At 37.5% G+C, this 12,000-nt stretch overlaps 1 protein-coding gene across 4 annotated transcripts in view; it reads right to left on the reverse strand.

Moving 5' to 3' along the window:
- Positions 1-12,000, reverse strand: part of TASOR2 (transcription activation suppressor family member 2) — a 71,095-nt gene that overhangs the window by 28,192 nt on the left and 30,903 nt on the right. For all 4 annotated transcript variants that reach the window (XM_036842223.1, XM_036842222.1, XM_036842224.1 and 1 more), the window contains 5 exons: positions 11,823-11,922; positions 9,868-9,968; positions 5,872-5,975; positions 2,684-2,756; positions 2,523-2,585 (listed from right to left, as the gene is read on the reverse strand). In XM_036842223.1, coding sequence (XP_036698118.1) covers positions 2,523-2,585; positions 2,684-2,756; positions 5,872-5,975; positions 9,868-9,968; positions 11,823-11,922 — 441 coding nt within the window. The remainder of the gene's footprint in view (positions 1-2,522; positions 2,586-2,683; positions 2,757-5,871; positions 5,976-9,867; positions 9,969-11,822; positions 11,923-12,000) is intronic.

Below are 12,000 nucleotides of genomic sequence, written 5' to 3' on the forward strand. Positions count from 1 at the left end.
AATAAAACTGAAAGAAACTAGAATTACAACACAAACCAGTTGAACTAAAAGAAAGTAAACCCTAAGTAACCCCCAAGTCTCATGGTAACTACTGGTATATATTTCATCACCTTCTCTATCAAATGAAAATTTTTAATATTATGTAACTAGACTGACTAGTCTGTATTTTACTTCCTCTCCCTGGTTCACTCTCTGACAGAAATGCTAATTTTTCAGCAAATCAATAACCTAAAGGAAAACAGTACAGGGAAAGAAGAGAAAAGGTCAGGTCACTGAGAAATAGGTAATAAAATCCTAGAAAATGTAATTTATCAGTAATAAAAAACCCACAGATAATAAAGACCTTTGGTGCCTACTAAACTGAAGTATGAATTATACCATTCTTTTTAACGAAAAAGTAACCTCAAAATTAAGAAACCTAGCTGAATACATTTATACTTGAGCAGGTATCAGGAAAAGAATGGCAAATAAAAATAAATAGGAAAGGGCTTCCCTGGTGGCGCAGTGGTTGAGAATCTGCCTGCTAATGCAGGGGACACGGGTTCGAGCCCTGGTCTGGGAAGATCCCACATGCCGCGGAGCAACTAGGCCCATGAGCCACAACTACTGAGCCTGCGCGTCTGGAGCCTGTGCTCCGCAACAAGAGAGGCCACGATAGTGAGAGGCCCGCGCACCGCGATGAAGAGTGGCCCCCGCTTGCCGCAGCTAGAGGAAGCCCTCGCACAGAAACGAAGACCCAACACAGCCAAATAAATAAATAAATTTTAAAAAAACAAAAATAAATAAATAAATAAATAAATAAATAAATAGGAAAATGTGGCTAGCCATTAAAATAAAAATTCCTTTCTCTGCAGTTCATTTAGAAAGTAACAAGGAAAAATAAAACATGACAGAGTTCTTAGGTCCTACTAACAGTTCACAATAAAGCAGTAGTTTTCTAGACAACTTCATTATTTCAAGAATTTGGAAAGGCAGAAGTCAGAACGATTTGTAACAGCTATTATGAAATCTAAGAACTTTTTAAGTCTGCTAAGCGAAGAGTCACTCAACTTAAAACAAATAACCACAGCACTGAACATTTCTGAGTGACCAGAAATAGAAAAGTGTCTTAATGAACTAGAGGAGGCTGTGAACATTGAACACAACACTCCAATGTTTACTCAAAAAGAAATCCTGTGCTGTTCAACACCAAATGGTACAGGAACTAATGTTTCTTATTCAAGTGGTAGTGTACACCTAAAGATAAGAATGAAGGCAGAGCTCCTGCATACGGAGGGAGGCAGTGTGGGAACAGAGCTGGAAGCCAGCTCAGAGTCAGCTGTTTGACCTTGGGCAAGTTTAAGTTTCAGTTTCCTCATCTCTGAAATGGTCATAATAAAAATACCTATTAAGGGCTGTGAAATCAATTGTGCCGAGCAGAATACCAATGTAGTAAATGCTTGAAAAATGCAAGCAGCTATTGCCATTATGTTATTATAATTGGTAATATTTTGCTTATTCCAAAGAGGTGATGCCAGTAGTTCTCTGCTTTGAGTAGCTGAATACAATTTAAAAACATCAATTACAAAAATTTTTTTGGATTGGTTGTAGCTTTATAAATACTATATACTATATACAAATTATGTTTAAACATACACAGTGTGATTATAAAACAATGAGGAAATTTTCCTCATATGACAAAAAGAAATGACTCATTTACTTTCATTTATTTATTTGCTCAGCAAGCATTTATTATTTTTTAGGTGCCTGACATTGCTAAGCAGTAGGGATGCAGTAGAATACAAGAAAGGCAGGCATTAAATAATTATAAAAATAAATATTTAAATTATATTGGTGAAAAGCCTAGGGGTCCTCATTGAAGGAAGAGTGGTGATGGGAATAAATAAAGTGATATTTAAACTGACACCTGACAGCTATGGGTAATTGGCTAGACCAGCACTTCTCCTCCAATTTTATTCATTATCTCCCCCCTACCAGAGAGAGCCTTTCTAGACTTTGTTTCCTAACTGCCCTCTGAAATTCTAATACCACAGATATACTGTATATCTATTTACATACTGCAGGAGCAATATTTTTTGCCCCTAACAGGCAATTCCTGGTCCTGGCTGGGGGGGTGGTCAACATCATCCGATCACGGGGAAGGAGACAAGTAGTCCAGACAGAGGGAAGTGCTTCTGTGAGGACCTTAAGTCCTACTGACTGGGAGACTATGATAAAACCATCTCCTAGCTCTTGTTGTTCAATAACAAATGAATCCAGTTTTGGACATGCTGAATGTGAGGACCATCTGAGACATTTAAGTAGAAAGAAATGTCAATAGGCAGGTGGATATCTGAGCATGGAGCAGACAGGAAAGGATAAGCCTACAAAGAAAGGAGATGAAGGATTAACCAGGGAGAGTAAAGGAAGAAAGTTATTTAAAAGAAGAAAAGAGTTACCAGGGTCATATGCTGCTGAGAGTTTAAGATGAGGAATGAAAAATGGCCCACAGGTGCAGTGAACTGCCAGTCCTGTGTCCTTACCTGCTGACAGGGATGAATGGAATAAATGCAACCCGTGAAGACCCATCTGCTCCTCTCCAAAACCTACACAGAATGAGAATCAGAAGAAAAGTCAGGTTGCTGATCTTATACAATAAAAGTAAACATACTGAAAAACATTTTTTCAAAAAAGTTGTTCTTACTTGCTTCTGACATTAAGGCTGACGACGTAAGTAAAATGAAAAATTCTCGATCTTCTAAGCATTTGATGATTGCCTTAAACATAAAATAGCAAGAAAGAGTCAATTCCTCTCTCCTTCTCCCTCTACCACATTCTTCAGTGATTTTTAAGCTCATAAAAAGTTAAAGAAAAAAACTCTTGAAATGTCAGTATTTATGGGAATCAGGACAATTTTGTCCCCAGTATCAGAAACTGCAAGTTCCTTAGCATTCAAGTAATCTTGGCCTCGTTAGGGCTACATATAATAAATAACTAGAACATCATGGGTTAGTTTTAGGATAGTGTTCAACTACATAACAAATCAATCAGAAACAACGTCTTTCATTTTTTTCATTGACGTGTTGGACATTTCATACTGCTAAGTAGCCGCTCTGTTCCCATTCAGCCACTACAAATTCAAGGTCAATCAGACCTATGATTAACATGTTAAGCTCATTTTAATACAAAACATATCACAGAATCCTGGAACTAGAAAAACTGGAAGATACCATCCATTAAAAGAATCCTTTCTACAGCTTCCTAAGAGATGGGTAATAATTGGAAATAACATCATTAGGTCCCCCGGTTATAAGAAATGCAGACAAAAATAAATACTTCTTTTTTCCCTCTACCACACTCTTCAGTGGCATCTTCTGTCATTCTACATCACAGAGATAACAGCTCTTCTTCCCCATTAGTCACCATTTCAAAAGCCTATATACCCTTAACAAAGATAAAATTCAATGTCATACAATAATTTGTCAGTTAAAAAAACTGAATAAAATATACCACTTTATAAAGTGATAAAACATACTTCAAAAATTGACAGGTCATAAGCCTACAAATATGATAAATCAATAAATTATTCAACAACAACTCAAGTATGAAAAAAAGACTTCTTTTCTAATTATTTATTGGAACTAATGATGAGACTGAAACTTCACCCACAGGAACAATCACTATTGTGAGTCTCCATACATTTCTATCACAGCCCCTACGCATTGGTTGGTTTACATTTTTGTCTCCTACAGTCTTATAAGTTCCTTGATGGCAGGGACTATTTGTCTTTTTGCTTCTGGCACACAGTAAGCACTCAAGAAAGAATTACTGAATAAATGTATCAACAGTTATATATACCCATATCTTTGGTATTTATCAGCAAACAGATGTAATTCTTGTTTTACATTTTTATCGGTGTAAAGAGTAAAAGTGACAATAATTAGCTACATTATTCTGAATTTTAGTTTCGTAATATAGATGAAAGTAAAATCCTATATCTGCTTAAAACTGTACATTTCTTTATTCCAAAATATGTGCAAATAAAACAAATATGTAGTGTATCTTATTAGTCTCTCAAATTATGTGCTGAAAGGGCTATATAAAGTTCCTATTTTAACCTTTGTGGGGAAAAAAAATCATAGAATCTTTGAAATATCTACTTCTAGCCTTTTCCATTTACACACAGAAAAATCCAGCCATACATGTCTTTACCACCTTTTTAAGAAGAGACCTTCCTCAGTACTGTGTCTTAAAGTCCAGTGTTGTAGGTACAAGGGATATTTACTGCTCGTCCACTATACACCAGGCATCAAGATGTCAAAGATGCTTAAGACATGATACCTACCCTCAAGGAGCTCAATGTCTAGGTAGGGAGACCGATATTCATTATAAAATGAGGCAGGAAAAGCAGTCTGGAGCACTGAGAGGGAAGGACCTTATGTGATAAGTAATTTCTGTAAGTAATTAACACACAAACTGTGAAGTAAAGCTGGGCACCGAGTCTCCTGAGTTCAATACCAGAAGCACTCACAAGTAGGCCCTTCACTAATGCATTTTCTGAAAATATCTTTGAACTTTCTTCCTTTTAATTTCCAAATATAAAATGAACTACACTACTTCAAAAACACATAGCCTATAATCCCAGTCGATATTCAGTGGTTATCTGCTCAGCATCCTGTGTCATCCACTGCATCTCCTTACTGCAGAATGGGGGGCACTGACCTCGCACCCAGTTCTGGAAGGTGGGCTCTGAGTGGCCTGAGCTAATCAGTGTGGGCCATTCCCTTTCCAGTTACTGTTGAGAGACATGCAGATGATGGAACTGGTCTAAGGACACAAGCCATGGTTTGGAGGACGGGTTCTCTCTGGATGCAAAAAGGAAGCACGCAGCCCTGACTGGCAGCATAGGACAGAACTATTGCACAGAGGAGGGAGAAGCTGAAAGAAAAAGAGTCCTGAGCAAACCGCACTTGAACTTGCTTTATCACCTAAAACTGAAAAGTAAGCCTATCAAAACTCTTTATTGTTTAAGCCAGTTTGAATTTCTGTTACATGCAACTCAAGCATCTTACCTGACACTACTCCCAACGCAGCTCACATATCTATTCTGTTAATTTACTGGTTTCATGCTGTCTACTATGGGGATAAGTCTGTTGTGCCACTAAGGGCTGAGCAGACTTGTTTGGTCACTTCCATCACTCACACCGTTTCCTTTGGGATGTTTGGGAATCACTCACTATAAGGTCAGCATCTACTCCTATCCTCAGACCGAGGAGCCCTGGTTAACATAGTGGAGAGGTCTTTGGATGTTACATATTTCTCAGCAGAATCGTGCTTTTTCTACACTATGAAAACAATAGAAGCAGCAACTTTTCTTTCTTTATACACCTATGTGTTGACAAGGTTCACTTTTAAAGAAATATCTCACAAATCAATCTCCTTTGATTAATGCAGAAATACTAGGGATCTACTCAATTCTTCCATCATAAAACAAAAACAACAACAAAAAAGGATTTGAGAAAAACTGTCCTCCTATACTTAAAACCAGGAGTATGAACTGACTAGTGAGACACAAAAAAAGTAAACTAAGATATAAAGGGGATGAATATGTTAGCCAATAAATATCATATCAATAAATATTAAATGATAAATATCCTCTTAAGGGAATTTCCTGGCGGTCCAGTGGTTAGGACTCGGCACTTTCATTGCTGTGGGCCCGGGTTTGACCCCTGGTCAGGGAACTAAGATCCTACAAACTGTGGGGCGTGACCAAAAAAAAAAAAATCCTTTTAAGCAAGCTAAAACAATTCAATCTAGGCAGAGCCAACTAATAAATAGATATCAATTTCTCAATTTAAGGAAAACATAATATTTTAAATTGATGATTCTTACCAATTGCTCCCTTTTAATGTACTCTGTTAGTTTATCTACTTTTTCCCCTTGCTTGTTGGACAGTTCCACCTCATACATATTGAAGCACATATCTTGGCAACAGACTGTGGAGAAAATCAGAAACACAGAACATTTCTTATTTTAAAATGCTATCGTGAAAAATTCTGTTTCTCCCTAGACCCACCGTGTGGCTGACAGGGTCGGTCTTGGTGCTCCGGCCTGGTGTCAGGCCTGAGCATCTGAGGTGGGAGAGCCGAGTTCAGGACACTGGACCACCAGAGACCACCTGGCCCCATGTAATATCAACCGGCAAGAGCTCTCCCAGAGATCTCCGTCACAACGCTAAGACCCTGCTCGACCCAATGGCCAGCAAACTCCAGGGCTGGATGCCCCATGCCAAACAACTAGCAAGACAGGAACACAACCCCACCCATTAGCAGAGAGGCTACCTAAAATCATACTAAGTTCAGAGACACCCCAAAACACACCACTGGACGCAGCCCTGCCCACCAGAAAGACAAGATCCAGCCCCACCCACCAGAACACAGGCACCAGTCCCCTCCACCAGGAAGGCTACACAAGTCACTGAACCAACCTTATCCACTGGGGGCAGACACCAAAAACAATGGGAACTATGAACCTGCAGCCTGTGAAAAGGAGATCCCAAACACAGTAAGTTGAGCACAATGGGAAAACAGAGAAATATGTAGCAGATGAAGGAGCAAGGTAAAAAACCATCAAACCAAACAAATGAAGAGGAAATAGGCAGTCTACCTGAAAAAGAATTCAGAGTAATGATAGGAAAGATGATCCAAAATCTTGGAAATAGGATGGAGAAGATACAAGAAACGTTTAACAAGGACCTAGAAGAACTAAAGAGCAAACAAACAATGATGAACAACACAATAAATGCAATTAAAAATTCTCAGGAAGGAAGCAATAGCAGAATAACTGAGGCAGAAGAATGGATAAGTGACCTGGAAGATAAAATAGTGGAAATAACTACCGCAGAGCAAAATAGAGAAAAAAGAATGAAAAGAACTGAGGACAGTCTCAGAGACCTCTGGGACAACATTAAACGCACCAACATTTCAATTATAGGGATCCCAGAAGAAGAAGAGAAAAAGAAAGGGTCTGAGAAAATATTTGAAGAGATTATAGTTGAAAACTTCCCTAACATGGGAAAAGAAATAGTCAGTCAAGTCCAGGAAGTGCAGAGAGTCCCATACAGGATAAATCCAAGGAGAAACACGCCAAGACACATATTAATCAAACTATCAAAAATTAAATACAGGGGCTTCCCTGGTGGCGCAGTGGTTGAGAATCTGCCTGCCAATGCAGGGGACATGGGTTCGAGCCCTGGTCTGGGAGGATCCCACATGCCACGGAGCAACTGGGCCCGTGAGCCACAACTACTGAGCCTGCGTGTCTGGAGCCTGTGCTCCGCAACAAGAGAGGCCGCGATAGTGAGAGGCCCGTGCACCGCGATGAAGAGTGGCCCCCGCTCACCACAACTAGAGAAAGCCCTCACACAGAAACGAAGACCCAGCACAGCCAAAAATAAATAAATAAATTTAAAAAAAAATTAAATACAAAGAAAAAATCTTAAAAGCAGCAAGGGAAAAGCAACAAATAACATACAAGGGAATTCCCATAAGGTTAACAGCTGATCTTTCAGCAGAAACTCTGCAAGCCAGAAGGGAGTGGCAGGACATATTTAAAGTGATGAAAGGGGAAAACCTACAACCAAGATTACTCTACCAACAAGGATCTCATTCAGGTTCGACGGAGAAATTAAAACCTTTACAGACAAGCAAAAGCTAAGAGAATTCAGCACCACCAAACCAGCTTTACAACAAATGCTAAAGGAACTTCTCTAGGCAGGAAACACAACAGAAGGAAAAGACCTACAATAACAAACCCAAAACAGTTAAGAAAATGGTACTAGGAACATACATACTGATAATTACCTTAAATGTAAATGGATTAAATGCTCCAACAAAAAGACACAGACTGGCTGAAGGGGTACAAAAACAAGACCCGTTTGTATGCTGTCTACAAGAGACCCACTTCAGACCTAGGGACACATACAGACTGAAAGTGAGGGGATGGAAAAAGATATTCCATGCAAATGGAAATCAAAAGAAAGCTGGAGTAGCAATTCTCATATCAGACAAAATAAACTTTAAAATAAAGACTATTACAAGAGACAAAGAAGGACACTACATAATGATCAAGGGATCAATCCAAGAAGAAGATATAACAACTGTAACTATTATGCATCTGACATAGGAGCACCTCAATACACAAGGCAAATGCTAACAGCCATAAAAGGGGAAATCGACAGTAACACAATCATAGTAGGGAACTTTAACACTCCACTTTCACCAATGGACAAATCATCCAAAATGAAAATAAATAAGGAAACACAAGCTTTAAATGACACATTAAACAAGATGGACTTCACTGATATTTATAGGATATTCCATCCAAAAACAACAGAACACACTTTCTTCTCAAGTGCTCATGGAACATTCCCCAGGATACATCATATCTTGGGTCACAAATCAAGCCTTGGTAAATTTAAGAAAATTGAAATCATATCCAGTATCTTTTTCGATCACAACTTTATGAGACTAGATATCAATTACAGGAAAAAAACTGTAAAAAACACAAACACATGGAGGCTAAACAACATGCTACTAAATAACCAAGAGATCACTGAAGAAATCAAAGAGGAAATAAAAAAATACCTAGAGACAAATGACAATGAAAACACGACCCAAAACCTATGGGATGCAGCAAAAGTTCTAAGAGGGAAGTTTACAGCAATACAATCCTACCTCAAGAAACAAGAAAAATCTCAAATAAACAACCTAACCTTACACCTAAAGCAATTAGAGAAAGAAGAACAAAAAAACCCCCAAAGTTAGCAGATGGAAAGAAATCATAAAGATCAGATCAGAAATAAATGAAAAAGAAATGAAGGAAACAACAGCAAAGATCAATAAAACTAAAAGCTGGTTCTTTGAGAAGATAAACAAAATTGATAAACCATTAGCCAGGCTCATCAAGAAAAAAAGGGAGAAGACTCAAATGAACAGAATTAGAAATGAAAAAGGAGAACAACTGACACTGCAGAAATACAAAGTATCATAAGAGACTACTGGAAGCAACTATATGCCAATAAAATGGACAACCTGGAAGAAATGGACAAGTTCTTAGAAAAGCACAACCTTCTGAGAATGAACCAGGAAGAAACAGAAAATATAAACAGACCAATCACAAGTACTGAAATTGAAACTGTGATTAAAATTCTTCCAACAAACAAAAGGCCAGGACCAGATGGCTTCACAGGCAAATTCTATCAAACATTTAGAGAAGAGCTAACACCTATCCTTCTCAAACTCTTCCAAAATATAGCAGAGGGAGGAACACTCCCAAACTCATTCTACGAGCCCACCATCATCCTGATACCAAAACCAGACAAAGATGTCACAAAGAAAACTACAGGCCAATATCACTAATGAACATAGATGCAAAAACCCTCAACAAAATACTAGCAAACAGAATCCAAGAACACATTAAAAGGATCATACACCATGATCAAGTGGGGTTTATCCCAGGAATGCAAGGATTCTTCAATATACACAAAAAAATCAATGTGATACACCATATTAACAAATTGGAGGATAAAAACCATATGATAATCTCAATGGATGCAGAAAAAGCTTTTGAGAAAATTCAACACTCATTTATGATATAAACTCTCCACAAAGTAGGTAGAGAGGGAACCTCCCAGGAACTGAATCTCAGAGCTACTCTACACCTTTCACAAAAGACCTTTTAAGAATCACTTAAGGGAAAACAGAAGTAAGAGGGCAAGAGAGAGAGAGAGAGTGCACATGTGCGCATGCATGTGTGTATGAAAGAAAGGGTGGAAAATAACTGAAACAAAGCTCAGGACATGCAGTGTACCATGACATCTGAACAGACCTTTGTGCTCCATGTAATTCTGTTTTCTAAAAGCAGCTTCTGGTAGTCTTTTTTTCAAAGACGACACTTTCATTACATACTTAAAATCTAGTTCATGTGGTCTAAAAAACAAAATAACAATATCATGTAATGTAATAAACACTAAAACTACACCTTCATAAGTTTTGGTTTTCTAATATAAAGCAAACAAAAATACTGTAACCACAAAAAATTCTTAAATCTATAAACTCCAGGTCAAATAATGTACATATTCGTAAATATTATAGATTTTTGAGTATGTGACCTCATAAACCATGGTCTGCAAATGTGTTCACATTTTCTGAATGCATGCATTTCCGTTATAATCAAAATATCCAGACATGTGGAAGAATTATGCATATTGGAATGAGAATCTTCTAGAAATTACACTACGTAAGAGTTGAAAACTTTTGATAATATGGGACTGCCGACCATTCAGTGCCACAGGATGAACCGCAGCCAGACTTGCATCATTTCCCCTGACTACCTTTTCCTTCTTTAAAACTCATTTTGAAATACTTGTAGACTTACAGATGTCTCCTTTTCCCCCAAATACTTCTTAATGTGTACCCTTAAGAAAAACATTTCCTTATATAACCACAAAATAAATAGCAAAAATCAAGAAATTAACAATGATACAGGACAGTTTTTTAACCTACAGACCTTATTCAAATGTTGCCAACTGTCTCACTAAGGTCCCTTGTAACAAAAGAAGGTACTTTTTTCTGGCTCAGGATCCAATCCAGGATGCCACATTGCATTTACGTATGTCTCTTTAGTCTCCTTCAGTCTGCAACAGTCTCTTAGTCTTTCTTTATCTTCAGTGACCTTGATATTTCTGAATAATATAGACCATTTATTTTGCAGAATGTCCCTCAATCTGGGCATGTCTAACATTTCTTCCTGATTAGATTGGCAGGAGCACCACAGACTGATATCATGTTATTCTCTGTGCATCATATCAGGAAGCACATGATGTTTATTCCTCTCCTGGTGACATTAACTTAACCACTTAGCTAAGATGGTATCTGCAGCTTCTTCCATTGTAAAGTCTTTATTTTTTCCTTTGTGAGTATGTAAATACCATCAAACTTTCACCTACTATATCAAGCCTCCATTGATTATTATGATGTTGCCAAAATGTGATTTCCGAATTCCATCACTCTTTCTATACCTATTAGTTGCACTCTATAGTGAGGAAGAACTTTCCCTTCTCTCCCATTTATTTATTCACAGAATTCGTAATTCGTAATTCTATGGGCTATAAATTCCCTCTCTCTTCTTAAAAAAGGCCAGTAGAAAGAAAATGATTTCTAATAGCACACCAGTTTTCATTTTCTTTTTCAATTAAAGCATGTCTAACTTTCAACAGTTTTGGGTGCAAACTAAGAATAGATTAAACAAAAAGATATCACAAGATGCCCTTCACAGTTCTCCCTGCAGAAGCAAATACTTTAATTCATCATAATGTAAATACATGTAAAAGCTACTCTAATACTAGTCTAGGAAAATCATGTGAAAATTAAAAAACTAGATACTGCAAATCTTATAAAGACTCTAATAGAATTCAGTGGCTAGAATCTGTTGCATCTGTTATCTAGGCAAGTCCAATTTGTTTCTTGGGGAAAGTCAAACTTCTAGCATCAAGTAAATTAATTTAGCCTGAGAGATCATTTTCCCATAAATGGATTAAGATACTAAAATATAAAAAGTGATTTGTCAAAGATTATAAAACTAACTTATTTCAAGGCAACAGTCAGATTTAGATCTGAATTTAGGTCTCCTGTGTCATGGCCCTGTGCTCTATACATCTCCCCAAGAGTAATTTAAAACCAAGTACAGTTGCTGTATTTCACACCAGTGCCAACAAGCAAGACCTCAAAATGAGAATCAAAAAATTATACAAGCATCAGTAAAGGCACTCATTCAATACTTACAGTTGTTTTGGAACCACTGTACCGTAAGAGGACCAAAGAGTTATATCACACAGCAGACAGTCTTGAATAATTAATTTCCCTTTCCATGGAGAGATGAGAACTTAAGAAATGAGGGTAAGAAAGAAACTGATTATTTTATTTATGAACAAAACATTTACTTAAAGAAACAGCTAAAAGA

The sequence above is a fragment of the Balaenoptera musculus genome, chromosome 2 (assembly GCF_009873245.2).
Source record: "Balaenoptera musculus isolate JJ_BM4_2016_0621 chromosome 2, mBalMus1.pri.v3, whole genome shotgun sequence".
Classification (NCBI taxonomy): Eukaryota; Metazoa; Chordata; class Mammalia; order Artiodactyla; family Balaenopteridae; genus Balaenoptera; species Balaenoptera musculus.